General features: G+C 45.3%; 1 protein-coding gene across 2 annotated transcripts in view; it reads left to right on the top strand.

Moving 5' to 3' along the window:
* Positions 1-2784: 2784 nt before the first annotated feature.
* The window catches only part of BBS2 (Bardet-Biedl syndrome 2), a 41235-nt gene continuing 18232 nt past the window's right edge, over positions 2785-25787 (top strand). Inside the window, exons 1-7 of one of the 2 annotated variants that reach the window (XM_032230661.1) lie at positions 2787-3149; positions 9339-9566; positions 12325-12450; positions 13512-13574; positions 16880-16957; positions 23315-23419; positions 25340-25426. In XM_032230661.1, the coding sequence (XP_032086552.1) occupies positions 3033-3149; positions 9339-9566; positions 12325-12450; positions 13512-13574; positions 16880-16957; positions 23315-23419; positions 25340-25426 (804 nt within the window). In that variant the 5' untranslated portion in view covers positions 2787-3032. Of the gene's footprint in view, positions 3150-9338; positions 9567-12324; positions 12451-13511; positions 13575-16879; positions 16958-23314; positions 23420-25339; positions 25427-25787 lie in introns of both variants that reach the window. The other variant, XM_032230662.1, reaches the window with a different exon arrangement.

Genomic DNA, 25787 nt, shown 5'->3' with positions numbered 1-25787 from the left:
ACTCCCTATTTGCAACATTGGCACTGTAATTTGTGTAAGAATTAAGTCTATCACTTCTGAGGATGATTGGTAAGATACCAGTTTCTCATGTCAGTCCATCCTGCCCTACCTGTTGCTCCCCCCACCCCAACACTGAGGATTGATATCTGATAACTGGAAGATAAATGGTCTATGAGGCTATGATTGTATAAGCTTCGGCAAATGCAGCTCCGTTCAAATCTCCATCTTGCCTTTTATTTGTGCGGTCTCTTCTTCCAAGTGTGGGTTGAGAGGAAAAAACATGACATTTCTGTTTTGTGCAAGTGTTTTTCATTTCTTAGCTGGCTTTCAATTCAGTGCTCCTGCAGGACAGAGACTGAACCTCTATGATACAGTCTCTGTGTTCAACCCCTGATGAACAGTGTCAAGATATGGACCAACTTCATATTTTCAAGAAAGAACTTACAACTAAATACTAGTAAGACAAAGGAGATGGTGCTAGATTTCTGGAAGCACAGAAGGGAACCTGCCCCACTGTATATCGAGTGGGGCTGTGTGGAGAGGGTTTCCTCCTTTAAATTCTTGGGAGTGCTTATTAGTCAAGATCTCACCTGGAAAAACAACACGTCTCTGGTGATTGGAAAGGCCCAACAGAGACTTCATTTCCTTAGAGTCCTGCAGAAAAATCAGGTGGAACAACGGCTGATGACCTTTTTCTATCGGTCCACCACAGAAAGTGTCCTCACATATGCATTACAGTATAGTATGCTGGATTAACAGCTGCGGACAGGAAGGCACTACAGAGAGTGATAAATTTGGCACAAGAAACCATTGGTTGCCCTCTGACACCACTGGATGACACCGCCGGATCTCGCTGCGTTAACAGAGTAAGGAAGATACTCAGAGATGATTCACATCCTGGTCAGTGTCTCTTTGCACTTCTACCATCGCGCAGAAGGCATCAAAGTATAGCCAGCCAAACAAATAGGTTTAAAGATAGTTTCTATCCTTGGGCTGTCAGACTTTTAAATACAAGCACAATCACTCCATGCACATGCTAGTTTCTTTTTCTTTCTTTTTTAGTTTCTGCCGTAATTTTGCACCAGTGAAGTTAAAACCAATTTCGTTGAATTTAAGTACAATGACAATAAAGATTACACATACTTATTTTCAGAGTGTTTGAAAATCTCAACAATTCTATTTTAAGCACCACCAACAAGCATCTCAGAGAAAGAAGCATCTAAATTACACAATATGTAATAATAATATTTTTTATTACGGTCACAGCCCAGCGTTTACAACAATATGTTTGGCTACAAAAAAGCTTTTATTTTTGGGCAGAGGACTGGAATATCTTATCACTTTGGGAAGGAAGGAACCCTTGAAGGTATATTACTGTACTTTCTGTAGGAATTGTTGCAGACAAGCAGAACAAGAAAAGTGACTATGCCAAAGCCAGTGAAACTAGCTGTTGTGTTGTTCGGTTTCCTGAGAAATCTTTATCATCTAGAGGGTGAAAAGATGATGAAGAGGCTTTTCCAAAGTAATCAAACTGAATTCAGTTTGAGGAACAGTTCCATTGAAAATACTGAATATGGAGAATGCCTTCCCGGCAATGACCTTACAATATAGAATAACAGAGTTGGAAGGGACCCTGGAGCCCTTCTAGTCCAACCCCCTGCTTAGGCAGGAAACCCTATACCATTTAAGATAAATTGTTGTCCAATCTCTTCTTAAAAGCCTCCTATGTTGGAGCATCCACAACTTCTGGAGGCAAATTGTTCCCCTGATTAATTGTTCTCACTGTTAAAGACATTTCTCCTTTAGTTCTAGGTTGCTTCTCTCCTTGATTAGTTTCCAGCCATTGCTTCTTGTCCTGTCTTCAGCTGCTTTGGAAAATATGTTGACTCCCTCTTCTTTGTGGCAGCCCCTGAGATATTAGAATACTGCTATTATGTCTCCCCTAGTTCTTCTTTTCATCAGACTAGTAATACCCAGTTCCAGCAACCAAAATAAAATAGCCAAGACTGAGAAACATTGCCCCAAAAACTGCTTACCAAAAGAAAAAAAATGCTATTGTAGGGTTAGCTTTCAGCTCTAGTACTTTGTGTGGTCTCCCATCCATTTACTCATCACCCTGATGCTATTCCCATCTGCTGAATCTTTTGATACCCTTGAGTTGCATATAGACATGCTAGTAGTAGTTTTTGAAAATAACATGTGAGGATTGGCCACGTTTGCTTTTCTTAATCTGGTTTACAGCCCTTCCATCCAAGCATCCTGTAAACTCTAAATCAGAGCTGGTTGAATCCTGGAGGTGGGGGTCTTTTTACATGCAACAGGGCACTTTTTTTTCAGCAGCAGCACACAAATAGTTTGCCATTTTTGGGGGGGACAGGACCCTGATGTGTAGGATTTCCTGTTGGTGCTCCATCCAAGCCCAAACCAGATCTAGCCCTGTTCAGCAATTTCAAACTCAGCTGCAGGCTGCCCTCTGTTGAGGATAGCACAAAAGCTCTGCCTTGGTCCTGCACACATGCACGCATGCATGCATACAATGATTAGTCCTCATTTTGGGGTAGGATTTTTGGGTGGCCTCCCATCCTAGCGGCTCCCAGGCTGGGCCCTGCCAATCACGACGTTGCTCCCTGCAGAGCAAAACAACCCCAATCGGTGCTTTCCAAAACAGCGAATCTAAACCAGGCCCAACTAACTTCTCTAGGAATCCCGAACTCTTTCAAAATGGGAGGGCTGAAGGGACTGAATCCACCTCCATCTTCCCTGGGCTGCGAAGCGGACGCTGCTCCGGCCGTTCCCGGACTACAACTCCCATCTTCCTCGGCCGGCTGGGGTTAATGGGAGTAGTATTTCGGGAGGGGAAAGATGCGGGCGGGGGGCGGTTATTAAATTAGCGCCCGCGAGAGAGGCTGTTTTCATCCGCTGCCGCCTCGCAGGCCCGGCTTGCGGCCTGCTGCGGTTTCCATAGCAACGGATCCTTCCCTCGATTCGCGGGCCGCCCGGAGAGGCCCAGGCCGGCCGCCGACGCCGACGCCATGCTTGTGCCGGTCTTCAGCCTGAAGCTCAACCACAAAATCCTGCCCCGCGGCGTGGCGCTGGGCAGGTACGACGGGACCCACCCGTGCCTGACGGCGGCCACGCAGGCCGGCAAGGTATCCCGACTCCACCCGGGGAGCTGGGGCGCACGGGAGGGGGAGTCCCCGGCCTTCCACGGGCGCCCTCCGCCCCACTTTGCAGCCCCACCGAGGCTTTCTGGGCGTGTCGGGCAGGGGGCAATTTTGTGTCGGTGGTAATTCCCCCGCCTGGGTTTGCATTGACCGCTTACTCCTGACTCGATAAATATAAATCCTAGGTTTATACAGATTGCAGTGCACATTTTATAAAAGACATATTTGCAATTTGCATTTTATAATTTGCACGGCAAAACAACCAGGCACAAACACAGATCCACCCCCACCCTTTCCCCATGCTGTCACTGTATTAAACAATTAATTCCCATAACAATGCCTATGCCCTGGGATGTCAAACCACCTAGTAAGTGTGTTATTACTTATTATTCTTCTCATCTATTTCCTATTCTCTATTTCCCTAGATTCTTAATGACTGTAACTTTTATGTTGATTGCTTTAATATCCTATCACTATCCTATCACTGAGTGCTGTATTTGTGATTTATAACTATTGCATTACATGATCATGATTATCAACTTGTCACTTGTATGTACACTGAGAGCTTATGCACTGGAGACAAATTCCTTCTGTGTGTCCAATCACACGGCCAATAAAGTATTCTGTTCTGTCTGTTCTATTCTATTCTATTCTATTCCATTCCATTCCATGCTCTATAATCAATAATCTATTCCATTCCATTCCATTCTATCTTCTCTTCCCTTCCTCTATTCTATTCTATTCTATTCTATTCTATTCTATATTCCAATATTATCTTCTCTTCTATTCATACTCTGCTCCGTTCTGCTCTGCTCTACTCTTCCTCCTCCTCCTCTACTCCATTCTTATTCCATTCTATTCCATTCCATTCCATTCCATTCTATTCTATTCTATTCTACCCTACCCACACCCACACCCACACCATCCCCATCCCTAAAATTTACTGGCTGCCCATCTTACCATTGGGTAACTCTAGGTGGTTTACAGTTACATATACAGGGAAAACGTAAAAAAATATATCCTATTCCTATTGTATAAAATGGATGGAAGACGTGGGATGTATTCAGCATTCTCCAATTTCAACCAGTTTCAGTCAATCTAACCCCGGCTTTGATGCTTGAGGAATTCTGGGAAATGAAGTCCACACATCTGGTGGGTGTCCATGTTGGCGAAAACTGCTGCTTTGTTTTATGCTCATTAAACAGGTTTGAGGGGATGGACAACAGTATCAAGGGAGGGTTAGTGGGCAATGCACCTTCTGATCCTTTTCCATGCGTGTGATGCATGCGACATGCATTTGAAAGGGACAGAGTTTTGATTGGTTGAACCTTCCATTTTGACCTGTTTCTGGCAGAAGCCCCTGGTCCTCATATCACCTTCATATTTGTCGAATATCTTGATATGATGATATATGTCATCTACCACAACGAGGACAATTAATCAGTGGATCAGCTTGCAGAAGTTGTGGGTGCTCCATCTCAGGAGGTTTTCAAGAAAAGATTGAACAGCCGTTTGTCTAGGATGATATAGGGCTTCCTGGTTGATTTTGATTTTTGATTTTATTTAGCATTTATAGGCCGCCCTTTTCCCTGAGGGGACTCAGGGCGGCTTACAATAGTAAGGGAAGGGGAGTGAAAGACAAAATACAGAAAAAAAAAAAAGTGAAATAACTAAAAAGTACTAAAACACAACATTCACTCAGCATTCGGGAGGGGCAGAAGAGTTTATCCCCAGGCCTGACGGGCTAGCCAGATCTTGAGGGCTGTACGGAAGGCCTGGACTGTGGTCAGGGTACGAATCTCCACGGGGAGATTGTTCCATAGCGTCGGAGCAGCAACTGAGAAGGCTCTCCTCCGGGTGGTCGCCAGTCGGCACTGACTGGCGGGTGGAATACGGAGGAGGCCCGCTCTATGCGATCTGATGGGACGCAGGGAGATTATTGGCAGGAGGCGGTCTCTCAGATAGTCAGATCCACTACCATGGAGCGCTTTATGGGTGGTAAGTAAGACCTTGAATTGCACCCGGAGATCTACAGGCAGCCAGCGCAGCTCGCGGAGGATAGGTGTTATGTGGGCGAACCGAGGTGCGCCCACAATCACTCGCGCGGCCGCGTTCTGTACTAGCTGAAGTCTCCGGGTGCTCTTCAAGGGCAGCCCCATGTAGAGCACATTGCAGTATTCCAGCTTAGAGATCACAAGGGCTCGAGTGACTGTCGTGAGAGCCTCCCGATTCAGGTAGGGCCGCAACTGGCGCACCAGGCGAACCTGGGCAAATGCCCCCCTGGTCACAGCCGATAGATGGTGATCAAAACTCAGCTGTGGATCCAGGAGGACTCCTAAGTTGCGGACCCTATCTGAGGGGTATAAGTTTTGTCCCCCCAGCCTGATTGATGGTACGGTGGTCAAATTATTGGGAGGAAAACACAACAGCCACTCGGTCTTGTCTGGGTTGAGCACCAGTTTGTTTGCTCTCATCCAGTCTTTAACAGCTTCCAGACCCTGGTTCATCACGTCCACCGCTTCATTGAGTTGGCACGGGGCGGACAGATACAATTGTGTATCGTCCGCATATTGGTGATACTTTATCCCGTGCCTCCGGATGATCTCGCCCAGCGGTTTCATGTATATGTTAAATAGGGGGGACAAGACCGACCCCTGTGGCACCCCATATGTTAGGGGCCTCGGGGACGATCTCTGCCCACCCACCAACACCGACTGCGACCTGTCCGAGAGGTAGGAGGAGAACCACTGCAAGACAGTGCCGCCCACTCCCACCTCCCGCAGTCGTCGCAGAAGGATACCATGGTCGATGGTATCGAAAGCCGCTGAGAGGTCAAGGAGAACCAGGATGGACGCAAAGCCTCCATCCCTGGCTCTCCAGAGATCATCGGTCAATGCGACCAAAGCGGTTTCTGTGCTGTAACCTGGTCTGAAGCCGGACTGGAAGGGGTCAAGATAGTTTGCTTCCTCCAAGGTACGCTGAAGCTGGAGGGCCACCACTTTCTCAACAACCTTCCCCACATAGGGAAGGTTGGAGACTGGACGGTAGTTATTAAGAACAGCTGGATCCAAAGACGGTTTCTTCAGAAGGGGTCTCACCACCGCTGCCTTAAGCTCGGTGGGGAAGTGCCCCTCCCGAAGAGATGCCACAACAACCGCTTGGATCCAGCCTCGTGTCACCTCACTGCTGTTGGCAACCAGCCAGGAGGGACACGGGTCCAGTACACAAGTGGAGGTACTCACAGCTCGCATAGCCTTGTCCACATCCCCAGAGGCAACTTCCTGAAACTCAACCCAGAGATGGTTTACCAAGTCTTTCCCCTGTGTCTCAGCTGGCTCTGCAAGAGTGGAGTCCAGGTCCGCTCGAAACCGGGCAACTTTGTCCGCCAAGAACTGAACATACTCCTCAGCCTTACCCTTTAAGGGGTCCCCCGTCTCCCTCCTATTTAGGAGGGAGCGGGTTATCCTAAACAGGGCGGCTGGGCGGGACTCGGCGGACGCTACCAAGGAGGCAATGTGTGTTCTTTTTGCCGATCTTAAAGCGCGAGTATACTCCTTGGTGCATGCTGTTACAAGTGCCCGGTTCAATTCGGACCTGTCTGATCTCCACAGGTGCTCTAGGCGTCTCCTCCGGCGCTTTATCTCCCGGAGCTCCTCGGTAAACCAAGGAGGCCTCCGGGGGCCACTGACCCGGAGGGGCCGTAGTGGCGCAATCCGGTTTAGAGACCCCGAAGCTGCCGAGTGCCAGGCAGCGACAAGGGTCTCCACCGAACTGTGGGCGAGAGTATCTGGAATAACCCCAAGCTCCGTCTGGAACCTAACAGGGTCCATCAGTCGCTTGGGGCGGAACCACCTGGTCGGTTCCTTCTCCCTACGGTGGGGGTTTGGCCTCCGGAAGTCTAGCCTCAGTAGGCAGTGGTCTGACCACGACAGGGGTATGATCTCATTACCCCTCAGACCAAGATCATAACTCCACTGCTCCGAGAGGAATACGAGGTCGAGCGTGTGACCCGCTGAGTGGGTTGGGCCTCGAATTACCTGAGTCAAGCCCATGGCTGTCATGGAAGCCATGAACTCCTGCGCTCCGTCAGAGCGTTCACCGAGCGAAGGCAAGTTGAAGTCCCCCAGAACTATAAGTCTAGGGAACTCAACTGCTAGCTCGGCTACTGACTCGAGGAGCGAGGGGAGGGCTGCTGCAACGCAGTTGGGAGGCAGGTACGTAAGCAGCAGACCCTTGAGGTCCAGCTTCACCAGCAGGGACTCACACCCGACAAGCTCCGGAGCAGGGATCCTACGAGGTACTAAAGACTCCCGGACTACAATAGCCACACCGCCACCCCTTCCCTGGGCTCTCGGCTGGTGTAGCACCTGAAATCCGGCTGGGCACATCTCAACGAGGGGGACTCCTCCCTCCGTGCCCAGCCATGTTTCAGTAATACATGCCAGGTCTGCGCCCTCATCGGTTATCAAGTCCCGGATGAGGGGGGCCTTATTAACCACAGACCTGGCATTTAGCGACAGCAGCCTGAGACCAGGGTCCTGATCACTCGCGCCATCTGACCTTGGAGTGGGACTCCTAGGGCCGGAAGGAGGGATCTCTGTAATATAGCGAACCCTCCTTCCCCAATGATGGCCTGCCCTAAAGTCCCCGCCATATCTGCCTCTCCCTGTTATGACTGCAATGCTCCGACCCTCTCCCGTGGATATGGCCCCCCCAACCACCCCAATGGCCCCCATATAACCCGACAGGTCCTCCGAATCATTCATACTCAAACTCTCACACAAGCAGTCCTCACTAATAGAATTAAAACACAAATACAGCTAAATAAAAATAAAAGTGAGATCATTCATACAACCAGACAATCCCATGCACTCAACATACCAATTAAAATTAGAAAATGATAGGGTTGCGCAGGTTCAAGATAGTATTAAGTTCGTAGTAGTCCAACTTAATAATCCACCCTCTCCTGAGGGGGGGGTCACACCCTAATGGGGGGCTCCACTCTTCTCCTTCTTCTATGCCCCAAAGAAAAGTCCACAACCGGAAGGTCAAAGTTCGATAGTATACAAGGCAGTCGTGTGTGATAAAGGGGGGGCAAAAATGCCTGATGTTTATAAACAAAGATTGTTCAGTCTTATTCCCCTTAAAGTCCCAGAAGAGATCAGCGAACCACATAGGAGAAAGTCTCTTTCCTAGGGTTATATAATGTCCATAGTCCGGTGGGCCAAGATCTAAAACTGGCCCCAGCTGCTCAAGGCAGAGGGGAGGAAAGTGATGGTTTTCTTGATACCCAAACCTTGTCCCTACTGCTGCCATCATCTGTTGTTGATCAGGGATTGAAGTAGAAGACCTTCAAGATCTCTTCCAACTCTGTGGAACTGTATATCTACTATGGAGTTGATGCCCATAGAGGCGGACACTATTCCTCAAATAGAAGTTATCTACTTACTGAATTCTCCTTTGAACCACAACCGAATCCTTCATCTCAGTGGATAAAGCCTATGCTTCTGACTTTCCTCCTCCAGAGGACTTCTCCTGTCTCAAGGATAAGCGGATTACTACCCAGACACTATCAGTTGGGGATACCTGATATGTAGGAAGACATCAGACCAGAGGTCTTCAAACTTGGTAACTTTAAGACTTGTGGACTTCAACTCCCAGAATTCCCCAGCTAGCATAGCTGCTCCAGACTCTTGCAGTCTAATGCAGCACACTCCTGCATTAGAATCTACATTATTTTGGAATTATTGTGACTTGTGGAAGTGATCATGAAAGGATTTGTATTACTACTAGTTAATACTATTGCTCTGCCAAACAAATAATTCCCTCACCACTGTCAAACTATTCATTAAGGCTGCATAACTATTACGATTAGTCTTCTCATCGTTCCTATCACCCATCTCCTCCCACTTACGACTGCAAGACTGCAACTTTGTTGCTTGTATCCTTACAATTTATATTGATATTGTTTCCTGATTGCTTATTTGTACCCAATGACTATCTTCAAATGTTGTACCTTATGATTCTTGGCAAATGTATCTTGTCTTTTTATGTACACTGAGAGCATATTATGCACCCAAGACAAATTTCTTGTGTGTCCAATCACACTTGGCCAATAAAGAATTCTATTCTATTCTATTCTATTGCTGCTAATGCTTTGTTTAATACCAACAGGTTTTTATTCACAATCCTCATGGACGTGGCCAGCACATGAATGCAAACCGCTTGGCACTAAGTACCCATGATGCTGATATTTCTTTGCTGAACATCAATGAAGCCGTCAGTTGTTTGACTGCAGGGTTGTTGAACCCTGATCTTGGCTGTGATTCCCTCCTAGTTGGCACACGGACCAGTTTGTTGGCATATGATGTACACAACAATGCTGATTTGTTTTATGCTGGGGTGAGTTCATTTTTTTGGTGTGTTTTTCCCCAGGATTACACATCAACAGCTGAATTTTAAATTGTTACAGTGCTCGAATATACCATCCCTGAATTTAACTTTGAATTTACCTTCTTTCCATTTCACATAATTCGCATAATTCACATATTTTCACTGACAGAGGCACTGCTGTTTGGCCCTTCACTGTTTCCAGGAATCCGACCCCCGGACTTCGAGTTTGACCCCCTTGATCTAGATGTTAATTATTTTCTTTGAAACCGATTATTTCCTTGATCTAGAGGAAAGTTTTATCTGTGTTTGGAGAAACTCTCAATTTATTTTTAGGTGTATTTATTATGTTTAATATGACCTAATAGGGCTATTATTTTATGGGACAAAATGTGAAGTGAAATGATACAGTCTCAAATTTTTAGGATGCATATTTTATGTCTCCCAAAGGCCTTCCAAATTACTTCGGTTGGAATCAGGGAAATATGAATTTGTTTTTGTTTTTTCAATTCATAATTTAATGGTGCACGCCAGCTGGCTTTTGGCATCATTAGTGGATGACAACGTTAGATCAATGTGGAGTAAGTCACCGGAACCGTCATTGTTTTGTGTTTTAGGCTTTGCCTTGCTCAAAGAGTCATTCAACATTTGATCCAGGATTGTTTCCTGAAAGGGACAACAGTAATTTTCTAGTCCCTTCTATGAAAGAAGCATTAATGATAGTTTTGTTTTTGTAGACTTCCTCTCCGTATGACAATGGCAAAATGCTGTTTATTTTGGCTTGATTAAATGCCTTGCTAATGGGCAATTATCAAACTTCTGACCAATCTTGAAAGATAGCACAGGTAGAAATGATACATTAAGGGTTTTTTCTCCTGTTCCTGTTTTACAATATTTTTGCCTTTTAAAAGAAATCTTCCAGAATTAAATAGAACATTGCAAGTTTAACCTTCTTGCAGATCCAACCCTGATCACGATTAACATCCGTCCAGAGACTGATTGTTTATAAGCATTAAAAAATTCACATAGTCCTCAACTTACAACCACAGTTGACCCCAAACTTTCTGTTGCTAAGGGAGACATTTATTACATAAATTTTACCCCATTTTATGACCATTCTTGCCATCATTCTTAAGCAAATCACTGCAGCTGTGAAGTTAGTAACCTGGTTGTTAAGTGAATCTGGCTTCCTCCTTGACTTCGCTTATCAGAAGGTTGCCAAAGGCCGGGACACTAGCGCCGTCATACATATGAATCAGTTGTCCAAATGTGTCCAAATGTTGATCACGTGATCATGATGAGGATGTTGCAGCGGTCATAAGTGCGAAAAACGTTACTAAGTCACTTTTTTTAGTGTCGTCGTAATTTTGAACAGTCACTAAATGAACTGTTGTAAGTCGAGGACTACCTGTACCGGGCTAGGTGGGAGCTTTGGAAAGATGAACGAACATGCTTGTTTATTTGCTACCTGATGATGTTGTTATCCATTCAGTTGTGTCCGTCTTGGCCATTTCTATGGGCTAGGTCAGGGATCAGAAAACTGCGGCTATGGATCCACGTGTGGCTCTTTCCTCCCTCTGCTGTGGCTCCAACACTGGTTGGTGCCACAATTTTGAGAAGAGTTTCCGGGGGGTGGGGGGAGGGAAGCACAGTGCACCAGGAGAAGACTCTATGGCAAGGGGAGGGTTTTCCAGTGGTCTCCGCAATTGATAGGGCTTTCGGTTATGACAGGCAGAGGACAAAGTATGCCATCATAGGAGGAGATTCTATGGTGGGGGAACTGAACTTCCGGTCAGCTCCAGAATTGAACAGGGTGTTCCTGTTAGGACCTTTGTGGCTCCCGGTGTTTTCTTTTCTGTGGGAAACGGGTCCAAATGGCTCTTTTGAGTGTTTAAGTTTGCCGACCCCTGGGCTAGGTGGTCTCTCCACATCTTATGATCTTGCACAACTTTTCTGAGTTGCTCTGGCTGGTGTCAGCTTTGATGGTGCCCAGCTGTTGTACTCTGTTGTTTGCTTTCATTGCTAACTCTTCCAAGCATCGTTGCTTTCTCTGTTGAAGTCCCCCGCATGACAAGGGCAAAGTAAGTGAGATGCAGTTTCGTGACTTTGCATCCAGTGACATGTCTGGAGTTACGCGCTCCAGTCCTTGTTCATTGGTCACGGAATATCAAGGAATATGCAGGCGCCTTCTCTAACACCACAGCTCAAATGAGTCCATTTTCTTCCTGTCTTGCTTTTTTAAGGTCCAACTTTCATAGTGTAGGGTGGCTCAATGGCTAAGATGCTAAGCTTGTCAATCAGAAATTTCGGCAGTTTGGCGGGTCAACCTAGCAGTTCGCAAAAATGCAAGTAGAAAAATAGGAACCATCTTTGGTGGGAAGGGAACAGCGTTCCGTGCACCTTTGGCGTTTAGTCATGCCGGCCACATGACCCCGGAGACATCTTCAGACAGCGCTGGCTCTTCGGCTTTGAAACGGAGATGAGCACCGCCCCCTAGAGTCGGGAACGACTAGCACATAGAACCTTTTCCTTTTCATAGTGTAGCAAATACTCTTGTGTTATGTTTTTGCTAAACATAACATAGTCTAGCAAAAACGTAACATAGTGTATTTAGTACGCTATATTGTGTTTATTTTTAAAAACTTTCTCTGAATTGCTTCTAGCTCTAGCAATTGTGGAGAAACGTCTGAATGCTCCAATTTATCTCACTTTTTTTTCCCTTGGTACCTTTATTTGCAGGTAAATTGATTTTTCTGTTGTTTCCCTGCAGGTTCCCGATGGAGCAAACTCTATAGTGATAGGAACACTGGGAGACATTCCCTCCCCCTTAGCAGTTATTGGCGGAAACTGTGCCTTGCAAGGTTTTAATTATGAAGGGAAAGACCTGTTCTGGACGGTGAGTGTGCATATATTATAGGGTTTTATTTATCTTCCTAGCAAACACTATGATTACTTCCATTTTATAAAGGGAGCCCACCGATCATTTCAAGATTAGTGGTGGAGGGGTTGTGCCCAAAATAACTTGCCAAGGCTTGTGGGGTTTTATAGCCAGGCATGGTGGAAGGGAAGTTGCATTGATAATCCTTTCCCCATCTATTGCTCCTGATCGGTGGAGCCTTAGTCTTGTGAAGGCAGTTTTCCTTTGGGATTTCTCTGCAGGGCAAGGAGGTGAGGGAAAAGTTCTCACAGACGCTTTGAGAAGTTCAGTATTAGTGAGCCACTAGACCAGTGATGGCGAACCTTTTAGACACTGAGTGCCCAAACTGCGCGTGTGGATGCCTAAACCAAAAGGTGCGTGTGTGTGTGTGTGAATGCTTGCATGCACAGACATGCACGCATGCACAGACATGCACGCATGCACAGCAGAGACCCGAAGACCAGTTGGCCAACGGGAGGCAGGTCATCCCAACACCAGCAGCAAGAGGTCAGATCTTTTTCTTTCACGAGCTTCTGTTTTGTCCTTCGCAGGGAAACAGAAGCTCACGAAAGAAACACCACAGAGATCTGACCTGGGCTGATGGCACGCATGCCAGCGGAGAGGGCTCTGCATGTCACCTCTGGCACGTGTGTCGTAGGTTCGCCATCATGCCACTAGAGTTTTTCTGAATGGATGGCATTTTGAAAAAGACACCAAAAGAATATTTTGTACAGGAGGTCCTCGACTTACAACCCCCAATGTTTCTCTTGCTAAACGAAGCATTCATTAATCCCACCAACATTGACCGGGCAAGCCACTAGAATATATAGCGAGAGCAAACTCCTTCCTTTCCTAACCCTGATGATGTTACCCAGTTTGGTAATGAAATGTCCGCAAGGAAACCACCAAGCACACTAAAGTTCCTACAGATTTTGACACTGTACAATGAAATACTGAGCATCTTTTAAATTGTTTTCCTGATGTTACTTCTCTTTGGTCAGATTAAACTAAGAAATACTTTTTTAAAAATACAATTATAGGTGACTGGTGACAATGTTCGCACTCTAGCCTTCTGCGACTTCGACGGTGATGGGAAAAAAGAGGTATGTTTTTGGCATGTGCATGAACTTAACATTTCCATTGTAGTACTACCACAGCTAGTCCTCAACTTACAACCACAATTGGCCCAAGGTTTCTGTTGCTATGTCAGACATTGGGTTAAGTCAGTTTTGCCCCAATTTGCAATCTTCCTTGTCACGGTGGTTACATGAATCACTTCAGTTGGTAAGTTAGTAACACGGTTGTTAAGTGAATCTGGCTTCCCCTTTGAAGCCGCAAAAGGGGACCCCAGGGACACTGTGATAGTCATTAATACGATTCAGGTGCCAGGCCTCTAATTTTGACCACCTAACCATGTGGATGTTGCAACAGTGTGAAGAACGGTCATAAGTCACGTTTCATCCCGCCATTGTAACTTTGAATGGTCACTAAACAAACTGTAAGTTGAGGTCTACCTGTAGTTCGTATTGTCAGGCCTGGAAGCCATCTTTTGCATTGGGCCTTCAGGCCTGTCACATTCAATGCGGTGGGAAAAGGGGAGGGGGGATTATATGGAGTATGGAAGATATATAGTCATAATAACATTCCTTTCTCAGAGAGTCAAGGACATCTTGCTCTGCACCTGGAGGGGTGTGACTGGGAGGCATCTCCAGTTGGGATGGTGCCTGGTTGGACCATGTGACGGACATGTGGGTGCTGGGCAGGGACTTGGATTTTCACTTGGGTGGGGAAAACCTGGAAACTTTCAGATTTGGGTTTTCCCAGATGTGCCAATATGTCATCTCTAACAAAATGGAACCTTGAGGACACGCAAGCCTCAAAGTCTTCTTTCGTTGGGGGTCTTACTTGGATCCCTGACATCTGGAGTCCAGCCCACCCCCATGAATTCCAATGACCCTTATCTAGCACCAATTTAGCTTTGACAATTGACCAGATTCTTGGGTATAGATAGCCTTAATAAACCTTTCTGTAGGAGAGGGCCAAACTAAGTCAAACGCATCATCAGACTTGAGTCCCTTCAAGCCCACAAGAGATCTAAGTCCGGCCTTCCTTGAATTCCACTGATTCTTATCTATTGCCAAGTTCCTTGACTGATAGTAGTTCAGATTTTCGTAGAGAGCTTTAGCATACAATACAACCTATATATTAATTTGAACCGTCTGGACTCCTGGATTCCAGCACTTGACACTTTCAGTGCTTTGGGGGGGGTGTTACTTGGATTGCATTTGTTGGGGTTGAATATATATATAATCACCCATTTGAAGCAGGTCTCAACTAATGCTTTTATATTTTCGATTGAAGAAAGTATCCAAGGGTCTAGTCTAGTGGTTCCCAATGTGGGCCCCACACCCCACAGGGCAGGGACAACTCAATTTTTAATGGGGGCAATTTGAACCTTGTTTAAACCCAGTTAATGGCCTTTTAGGCTTACTCTGTGTGAGTAGAGTTCACTTTTGAGTAAAGTAAGAATGATATGTCACCGGGGGGGGGGCAGGGGGGATCAGGATTTTAGAGATGCTTAGGAGGGGCACGGCCCAAAAAAAGGTTGGGAACTGCTGGTCTAGTCCTTAGAAGAAGCTCCCTGAATGGAAACCCACGAGGTCTCCTAAGTTCAGTCCGAGCACCCAGCTTCTTTGGTTGCAGCACCTGCGTTACATCCCTCCTTGCTTTTAAGAGCCAGCGCCAATTCTCTTGGTTCCTCTTTCATGTATGTCCTGGGAGACATTGCTTGTCTGGCTAGTTGGGATGACATGCCCTAAAGGCTTTCCCAGCCCAGCCTCCTCCCAAACCAGGAATGCAAGACGATTTGCTGGAAGGGCCCTGCATGTAAAGACAAAGAACTGCTCTCGTGTGGCCCCAGGCCAAGGGAGTCGGTCCTTTTAATCCCAAACCATATTTTGCATGCCCCAAGTCTTTGTTTCTCAGCCCTGACAACCATGTGGATTGGAACTCCCAGAATTCCCCAGCTAGCATGCAGGCTAGGGAGTTCTGGGAGTCGGTCCGCACACCTTAAAATTTCCAGAGTTGAGCACTATTGCCCTAAATTATATTTACTCTTGGGATGATGTGCAGCTTAGTGGTTAAAAACTGAAGTTTGATCTGGGATGTACAGTACTTCAGCCATAATTGCGGGACTTGAAAAATAGGTCAACCAAGAGAGTTTTTCCTGGTTCCCTACATCATAAATTGGGCTGTTCACCTAACCACGAAATAATTTCCTGATCTTATCTGTAGCACTTTCTAGAATATGTCTGGGGAGATTCTCAGTCATCCAGGTCATAGTTGTTTCAAAGGTGCTTTTTCCAGAGGCGTCTGTTTTTCCTTGAAGATATTTCACTTCTCATCCAAGAAGCTTCTTCAGCTCCTGAATGGAAGAAGCTTCTTGCAGGAGAAGCGAAACGTCTACAGGGAAAAACAGTTGCCTCTTGAAAAAGCACCTTTGGGACTTTCTAGAACAGCGGTCAACAATTGGTGGTCCATGGACCACTGGTGGTCCACGAGAAAATTTTGGTGGTCTGCAGAAAAATTATTTGCATTTTTTATATTGCGTTTCCCCCTCTGGAATCTTTTTGTGCGGGTCAGAGGGGGGCAGAAATTCCAACTTGGGGTCTGCTTCAGCCTCTTGATGAGGGGCTTTGGGCGAAAGCTGGTGGGAAGCGCTGCTGGTGGCGAAGAGCCGGAGGGCCTTGTTCCAGTGGGACTGCATCATGGCCTGGAAATGGCTGACCATCTCAGCCTGCTGAGCCTCCAGGTGCTGGTACCTGGCCTTGCACTCCCGCAGGTCTTCCCTCTGCTTGGAAAGTGAGGTGCTTCTGCTGAGCCTCCTTTTCGTTCAGTCCCAATTTGAACGGAGGCAGCTATTTTGCCAATTCTTTCTCGTGGTGGCTGCTTAGCTCCAACAACTGCTTCCTGTTGGGGTCCTAAGGAGCCCGGGTGGGCAGGCAAGGAGTGGCTGGCAGGGGAGGGGCTAGTAGTCATGACCATCTAGACACACCCACCCAGCTGGTCATTAGGCAGATCATATTAGTGGTCCGCGGGATTTAAAATTATGAATTTCGTGGTCTCTGAGGTCCGAAAGGTTGGTGACCCCTGTTCTAGAATATATTTTAGCATGTTGTGTTGAAGCTGTGAGTCAGACAGCCTTCCTCTGCTGATGCTCTCAAATGTTTATAACTTCAACTGTCATCGTCCCACCCCATAAATCACCAAGATGTCTAGAAATCAACAAGCCAGATCACATTAACGTTTCTCCTCTTTTGGCAGCTAGAAGAGCAAATTAATGGAAATATGGTCTGTTAAACGCTTCATTGCTTCTCTCTCTCCCTCTCTCTCCCTCTTCCCCAAATAGCTTCTCGTTGGATCTGAGGATTTTGATATTAGGGTTTTTAAAGAAGACGAGATTGTGGCGGAAATGTCTGAGACTGAGGTAAGTGGGGAGGAATTAAATACTAAAATTATGTGGTTATTCAGTTTAGTGTGGTGATTCAATTTAGATAGAAGGATGAGAGAAATGTAACGTTTTGGAATTTTTTTGACCATACAACAGTCTTCAAATAGATGAAAACCTCATTTTATCACTCAGCATATTCAAAAGTTTCCTCTAGGCCTGCTATGCTGTTCTCTCCCCCCCCCCCCGCCCCCCCGGTAGCTGAACTCCTTTTGACTGGTTAATAGAAATTGGACATGAATCAAATAATTTTATTCAAGACCAAATGAAAGACGTGGGGAAGTGGATTCAGGAGAAAGAGATAATAATGAGAGCAGTAAAAAAAAAATTATTATACACTGGAGTACATCGATGTCGCCTTTTCTAGATGATTCTCTGCCTTCTGCCAGTCTGTTAAGCCTCATTCAAAAGGAAATCTGAAACGGGAATCGAGGGAATCCTCAACTTACAGTGATTCATTTAGTGGCTGCTCAAAATTACAATGGCACTTAGGGACCGTTTTCCACACGACTGTTGCAGCCCCCCATGGTCATGTGATCACAATTCAGATGCTTGGAAACTGGTTCATATTTATGACAGTTGCAGTGTCCCAGTGTATATGTGTGTGTCTGTGATAATCCCCTTTTGCGATCTTTGCAGACATTCGCTTAATAACTGGCAAGAAAGGTCTTAAAATGAGGCGATGTTCACTTAACAACTGCCTCACTTAGCAACAGAGGTTTTGGGCTACCTGTCACTTTAGATTTTCAGAGGAAACAGAACAACTTCAAACTGAGCAGAGTAAAATCCAGGGAGAAAAATGCCTGGGGTTTGCTTTCTCTATTGTGACAATGAGTAGTCCTATTAAGGGAATATAGAAATGGTGGTTCTGAGAGGGTCAGCCATTTCCAGGCCAGGATGCAGTCCCACTGGAACAAGGCCCTCCGGCTCTTCGCCACCAGCAGTGCTTTCCTCAGGCCTTTGCCCAAAGCCCCTCACCAAGAGGCTGAAGCAAACCCCAAGTCGGAATTTCTGCCCCTCTCCGACCCCCACAAAAGACCCCAAAGGGGGAGACTCTCTGCAGCAACACAACCGTTCATTGCACGTATCCATCCCAGGGGCCGTAGTTGGAGGAGCCCTGATTGAGTGCAATATAAAAAATAATTTTTCTGCAGAAAAATGGTTGGGGGTCACCACAACATGAGGAACTGTATTAAAGGGTCGCGGCATTGGGAAGGTTGAGAACCACTGTTCTAGGTGGAACAGAATGAATGCTCTTGTTTTAGTGATGAGTCATTATTAATGTTTAGATTTACCGCAGTCACCCACCCCAGTGGACTCTGGGCTGCTTACAAAATCTAATGAATAATTAAAAGAAATTAAAAATATAAATAAGACAGTCCAGACGGAAAACTACCATTAAAACTGAGCTCCACAGCCCTGCTCCTCAAAGCATTAACCCCAGACCCGGAACCAAGGTCAGGCTAGCTATATTAGGGGCAATGCAGCTCCTGGGTTTGCCACAGCTGTCTCCATGTTGACCAGAGACATGAACTAGAGGCCAGAAGGTAAAGCTTATTAGAGCTCAAAAAGATTGAGGATTAGCTCCTTAGGGCTTGCAGCTCTGAATGACCTTGGTTCATTAATTCAAAAGACACCAGTGGGTCAAAAATGAACAATAGAAATCTACTTTGTTAAAAGTCCCTCTTTGGTGGCAGAAACCAAGATAATTTCTAAGGTGATATAATACAGAAAACCCTCACAGCAAGAGCTGCCCAAACCCTTCCCTTCCCTTCAGTTCCATCATCCCTTTGGTCTTCCTCTCATTCACTTTTCCTCCTGTTCTCCATCCCTGCCTTGTAGAGTCCTTCTTTTCCCTTTTGCTATGCAAAGTCATTGGAGTCCTTGCTTGCTCACTGCCTCCCCTGAACTGTGCTTTGCAGACAGACCCTTGCAGCAGACTCGGCTGTCTTCCTCAGCTGCCCTCTTTCCTTCACCTTTAGACAACCCCAAATCTCCTGCCACCTCCTGCCGGGCAGCAGTCTTAGCATCTGCAACAGGAAACACCTTGGTGATCACAAGTTGGAGAACGACAGAGTTCAATATTTTGGGAGTTGAGGGCTGTGCTAGGCCTTCCATAGGAAGATGGGAAGCATACTCCAAAGAAAGGCAGGGCCAGGTCAACCCTTAACTCAGATTTAACTTGAATGCATTTAAGTTTAATTAAAGCTAATTGAGATGAATTATAATTGCCAGGGTGATTATTCATTTCCTTTTTCTCTGGCATTCAGATTTAGTTTGGTACCTACTTTGGAGGGCCTCTGAGGGCTGCACTAAGGGGCTGTTAAGGGCTATGTATAACCTGGGGCTCCAGGTTGTGCATCCTAAGTTTAGGGACACTAAAATATATTCATATTCTGCAGGCTTCATAGATCAGACAGCATGCTGTTCCTCAGACTTAAGTTGCTGCCGGAAAAGCCAGTGAAGTCGTTCCAAGACCATGCGAAATGTTAGTACCGCTGGGGAGACCACACGTGAAATCCTGTGTCCAATTTTGGCCACCAAGGGAGAGAAAAGATGTTGAGATTTTAGAAAGAGTACAGTGAAGAGCAACAAAGATAATAAAGGTTTTTGGAGGCTAAATCATGATTAGGGGACTGAAGATTAAACCATATGATGAAGAGTTAAGGGAACTAGGTATGTCTAGCCTAATGAAGAGAAGGACTAGGGGGTGACAAGTCCTAGGCCTTCTAGTACTTGAGCTCTCACAGAGAAGAGGAAGTCAACCTACGCTCCAAAGCACCTGAGGGCAGGACAGAAAGTAAGGATGGAAGCTTATCAAGGAGAGATCCAATGTAGAACTTTTCTGAGTTTCAATTTCAAGGTGACAAGGAGAGCAATGTGAAACAGCTTGACTCCAAAGGTTGTAGGTTCTCGATCACTGGAAGTTTTCAGAAGAGACTGGACAAGCATTTGTCCTGAAATGAATAGAGTCCCCTGCTTGAGCAGGGGGTTGAACTAGACCTCCAAGCTCCATTCCAATTCTGTTTTGTATTCTAGTATATTATAGGGAGACACACACACACACACACACACACACACACACACACAGAGAGAGAGACAGAGAGAGACAGAGACACACACAGACACACAGAGAGACAACAAGACAGATCATTTTGTAATGACAAAGGAATTTAAACAGTTCTGATTCTGCCACAAACCACTTAGAATGAAGATGGGGGCTCTATGTGATCCAAGAAGTCTGCTATGGGGGGAAAAATCTGCTTTTGGAAGTGGGATAAAATAGCTTAACTCCAAAGCAACTTTAAAAGCAGCTAGGAAAATTCCAAGAGAACATCTCTGTATCGTGGTGGGGAAAACATGTCCTCATTTCTACCCAGCGTAACATTTAGCAACAATGACTGTTTGGGCAGCAGCAGGCCAAATGTTCAGGGGGCTCTGCAAGAAGACTTGAATTCCTTGTCTGTAGGCATGGCTGGAGAAGGGCCAGATGGCTTCTGTCCAGCGTCCTTGGCAGGGTAGAAGACTCCCATTATTTATTGATGGACCAGCCTGTACTAATAGTCCTCTGTACAAATCCGCAGCAAAAAAAGAGGAAGGTATCTAAAAAGTATTAAATATGTAGAAGAAAAAAATGGGAAACAAGCTTTCTGTTTAATGCTGGAAAGAACATAATGGGGCGTTGATGAGTTTCTTTGAGCTGCAGTCAAAATGCCTGTTCTTGAAAGATTATCTCTTGGATCTTTTGGGGGCAGACTTGGCAAAAGGCCCAAGAAATAAGAATGGGAGTCTGGAGACATGTTCAGTGTGCACAAGGAGACAGGTATCCCTTGGCATACAGCCATTTGTTCCGTGACACTTTAAATTTTACAAGGGCACTGGAAAAAAGTGAATTGTCCCTCTGCTTGCGACCATCGCAGCCTCCCCGTAGTCATGTGATTGGGGTGTTTGGCAGCAGGCGCGTAGTTACCATGGTTGCAACATCCCAGCATCATGCGAGCACCACTTGAGACCTTTTCAGTCAGCTTCCAACAGGCAAAGTAAGTGGGGAAGCTGGATTCGTTTAACAATGGTGTGAGTCACTTAACAACTTTAGCGATTCACGGCACAAATGTGGCAAAAAAATAGGTGGCGAAATCAGGCACAACAAACTTAACCACTGCCTTGCTTAACAAAGAAAATTCTGGCCCCAATTGTGCTTGTGAGGGGAGGACTCCTTATACCTCAGTGAGCTGGTAAAACATAAATTTTACAGAATTTCTACCTCGGATGGGAGAATTTGCCAGACTATCTTCACAGGCATCCTTTGCAATTCACCCATAAAGATCCAAGTGAGAAATGATCCAAATGTGAAGAGCTGTAGCTTTCCCTCTCTAGGTTGGATCACAGTTGCTAACTTAGTCTAATGTGGTGAGAAGCTGGGAGCCTCAGATTGCTAATCTGAGTGGAATGAGAGGCACCTGCCATTGCAGTTAGCTTTCCTTTTGTAAGACACACAGCAGCTGCTGAATCCCAGGTTCATGGATTTTTCTTACATACCCTGTTATCTACAGTCACTTATTGCAAAGAAGTTGTATTCCTCTGTCTGTCTCTCTGTCTCTCTGCCCACCTAGCAGTTCGAAAGCATGCAAATGCGAGTAGATAAATAGGTACCACTTCAGCATTCTGGGTGCCTCAGCATATAGTAATGCTGGCCACATGACCACTGCCTCAGCTAAGAAACGGAGCTGAGCATCACTCCCTACAATTGAACATGACTGGAAAAGGAAACCATTACCTCTAGCATTGTTTAGAGTGGTTCTGTTCAGGGTTTGTTGATGTGCTAACTCTTCAGTGACATGTAAAAGTCCTCCTGGGAAATTGTTTTTTTTTGCAGAACTGTTTGCTTCAAATGGCTGCTTGGAATTACAGCACCCATCGTCCTTAGTCACGGTCAAGGGTGCTTATGTGCCAAAGCTAATTAGAAACAGGTTGGGTGCATGTAATTTTTGGCGTCCACATGCTCTAATTGTACCCTCCTATATTTTCCACTTTTTTCAAAAAGGTTTCAAGAAATGTTGGTATGGTACTTGATGACATATTTAACCCCGTGTGTTAATAGGAAATGAGGTTGTGTCTCTGTTTGGACATTGTCTGTAGTGCTGAACGAGTTTCTTTTTTACTTACAACTTTTACTTTTTACCTCATTCTCAGTCACAAAACTTGTGGTCAATGTGAGTTTAATGACAGAGGTTGGCCAAAAATATTGCTTGCTCTGTGCATCACATGCATTTGAATTAGTAGAGGTGACCAGTAGAAGAGCAAGGAAGGAAGAAACATAGGGAGGGGGTGGGGTAGTTGGTGCTTTCTGAGCTTGGTGGTTTTCTTGCAGATGTTTCATTACCAAACTAGATGACATCATCAGTGTACTAGATAAGATCACTGATGATGTTAATAGCTTGGCAATGAAACACCTGCAAGAAAACTACCAAGCTCTGACAACACTACCTCCTCCTCCTTCTCCCTGCAAACTCCACTCCCTTCTAGCACTGATGATGTTACCTAACTGGGTCATGAAATGTCTGCAAGAAAACCAAGCTCAGAGAGCACCAAGGACCCCATAGTTCAACCTTGAGCTACAAATATTCTCTTTTAAAGAAGGACAGCTTACTAAAAGCTTTCGCACCTCATTCCCACAGACATATTTGGTAGGCAGTTTAAAGGGTCTCTGCGAACTTGACATTTCCGAGATGTTATGGGCCTTCAACTCCTGGAGAACAAGACCACCTATAGAAATTACCCCTCTTCTGGGCTGCTCCCACTCAGCTGTTCTCCCTTGCACTGGTTCCAGTACAGTAACTTCCTGCTAATTTAAAATGTGGAAGAAAAACTTCGGCTACTTCCAGATTAAGGGCTTTTAGTGCCAACAAAAAATGATTAGGGAATATTCTTATTTCCCTATCCACCTACTCCCTCTTTCCATGGAGTTTTGAGAGTAAGATCAGACAGGGAAGAAAGCAGTGGGGAAAAAACAATTTGGAGCCCTTGTAAAGTTTTCTGAATGATGTCAAACGAATAAAATATTAAATAGAATAAATCATATCTCAGCCTTCCACATCACAGCTGGATTCAGCACTAGCCAAATCTTTCCAGTGCAGGTGTTGATACTGGTAAGGTGAGTTTTATTGAGACTGGTTTAATTTAATGGGCATGAATACTGTAACTGCTAATTTCAAAATGCCACGAAACTGCCAATATCGGTCTGATTTAGCCAAAGGCAGTTTTATTCCATAGAAATAGTTGGCTTGATTATTTAGTTCAACAACAGTTGTTTACCTACCTACTTTCATTTTCCAGATCATCACTGCCCTAACGTCGATGAGCCCCACTCGCTTCGGCTATGCCCTTGCTAATGGCACGGTGGGCATTTATAACCAGACAGCACGCTACTGGAGAATTAAAGTTAGTATGATCAAATTGGAGACTTCAGAACAGCTGGAATATCCAGCATCGAGAAATGTATATTTGACTTTGCTGGAAATCTCCAGTCAAAAAGATCCAGATGGCAGCCACTACCATGGAATTGAAGTCCCCTCCTATGTTTTTATGTGCATCAAGGGCTTTCATCACGTGTTTGTACATGCCATCTTCTTTTTTAGTACTGCCACAACATGGATGTTCTTCTCCTCCTCCTTCTCCTTTTCCTTCTCTCTCTCCACTTCCTCCTCTTCCATTCAGTTTGGATGCTGTCCAGTTCTGATTGGGTGATGTAAACATACACAGAGGCCTAGAACGTGTGAACTAGGAAGGATCTTTTAGTTCATCCATCACAACGTTTTATTCAAGATTAACATTAAACAGGCATTGCGTTGATGCATAGGTAGCCCCTTGCTCTTTAACTGACTTGGTTAAATCTGTTGGGTAAACCTGTCAGGTTTACCCAATCACCATTTCTGAATGTTGATTTCAAAGCACTGTAAATGTCAAGTGCTGGAATCCAGGAGTCCAGACGGTTCAAATTAATATATAGGTTGTATCGTATGCTAAAGCTCTCTACGAAAATCTGAACTACTAACAGTCAAAGAAATTGGCAATAGATAAGAGTCAATGGAATTCAAGGAAGGCCGGACTTAGATCTCTTGTGGGCTTGAAGGGACTCAAGTCTGATGACGCGTTTGACTCCTCCTTCAGACGTAGCTTGGCCCTCTCCTACAGAAAGGTTTATTGATGCTACCTATACCCAAGAATCTGGTCAATTAACAGTCAAAGCTAAATTGGTGCTAGATAAGGGTTATCGGAATTCATGGGGGTGGGCTGGACTTGGGTTTCTTGTGGGAACACAATGACTCCAGATGTCAGGGATCCAAGTAACACCCCCAGCAAAAGAAGACTTTGAGGCTTGAGTTTCCTCAACGTTCCATTTTATTAGAGTTGACATATTGGCACATCTGGGAAAACCCAAATCTGAAAGTTTCCAGGTTTCCCCCACTCAAGTGAAAGTCCAAGTCCCTTCCCAGCACCCACATGTCCGTCACATGGTCCAACCAGGCACCATCCCAACTGGAGATGCCTCCCAGTCACAACCCTCTGGGTGCAAGCCAAAATGTCCTTGGCTCTCTGAGAAAGGAATGTTATTTTGACTATATATATATATCTCCCCTACTCCATATAATCCCCCTCCCATTTTCCCACAGTAGAAAATGTGGCAGGCCTGAAGGCCCGATGGCTTCCAGGTCTGACACCAGACTGATGATATGTTTAACCCCACCTTCAGGCTCAATTTACTCTTCTCCTGTATCACTCTAGCCATTGTCTTGTTGTAGGTGAGATTCTAAACTTGCTTTGTTGAGAATTTTGAAGTCTTGACAGACACGTAACTGAGAGCTAGAAAGAAGTTGAAGATCCAACTCAGGTGATATAGGAAAGATTCAACCTAGAAATAAGGAGGGACTTTCTGACAGTGAGAACAATCAATAAATGAAACAGAAGTTACCCTCGGAAGTTGTGGGAGCTTCATCACTTGATACTTTCAAGAAGAGATGGGGCTGCCATTTGTCAGAAATGCTGTAGGGTCTCCTGCTTGAGCGGGGGGTTGGAGTAAATGTCCTATAAGGTCCCTTCCAACTCTGTTAATCTGTTCTCCCTTTGGGACAAAAACTTCATCTATTCAGGGAAAATAAAAGCCGCCTTTTCATATGTCCAACGTCTTTCATTATTACTGTTACAAGGACATGTTCTTTGACCTTAGAGTCAAGAGTGAATTTAGAGTCATAGCTGTTCATCATCTTGACTGCTTTCTTGCATCAGTATATCTCCACTAGATGTGGGAAAAGATTAGGGTGACCTGCTTGCTACTCATAGATTCATTTTTTTCCCCCTCAGTCTAAAAATCAGGCGATGTGCATTGATGCTTTTGATATTAATTCCGACGGCGTCTGTGAATTGATAACTGGCTGGTCCAATGGGAAGGTAAGTATAAAGAAGGTTATATTTCACCTTCTTCCCTGCTTCTATCCTAAAGATTAACTTGTTGGCCTGGTTTAGATTTCTGCTAGCATTGTTGGAAGAAATCAATGGCTGCCAGCAGACCAAATGAACATTATTAGACAGATATGAAGAGCCAGTGTTTAGTTTGGCTATTTTCTTAAAATTGCTTTGTGTGTGCTTGAAGATCATGGAATAACTGCAATGGAACTAAATAGGTAAAGGTTCCCCTTGGACATTTCTGCTAGTTGTTCCTGACTCTTGGGGGTGGTGCTCATTTCCGTTTCAAAGCGGAAGAGCCAGCGCTGTCTGAAGATGTCTCCGTGGTCATGTGGCCGGCATGACA

Source organism: Thamnophis elegans, chromosome 14, assembly GCF_009769535.1.
Source record: "Thamnophis elegans isolate rThaEle1 chromosome 14, rThaEle1.pri, whole genome shotgun sequence".
NCBI classification, from domain to species: domain Eukaryota; kingdom Metazoa; phylum Chordata; class Lepidosauria; order Squamata; family Colubridae; genus Thamnophis; species Thamnophis elegans.
The sequence above is the reverse complement of the archived record's forward strand: the minus strand, read 5'-3'. Positions and strand labels throughout refer to the sequence as shown.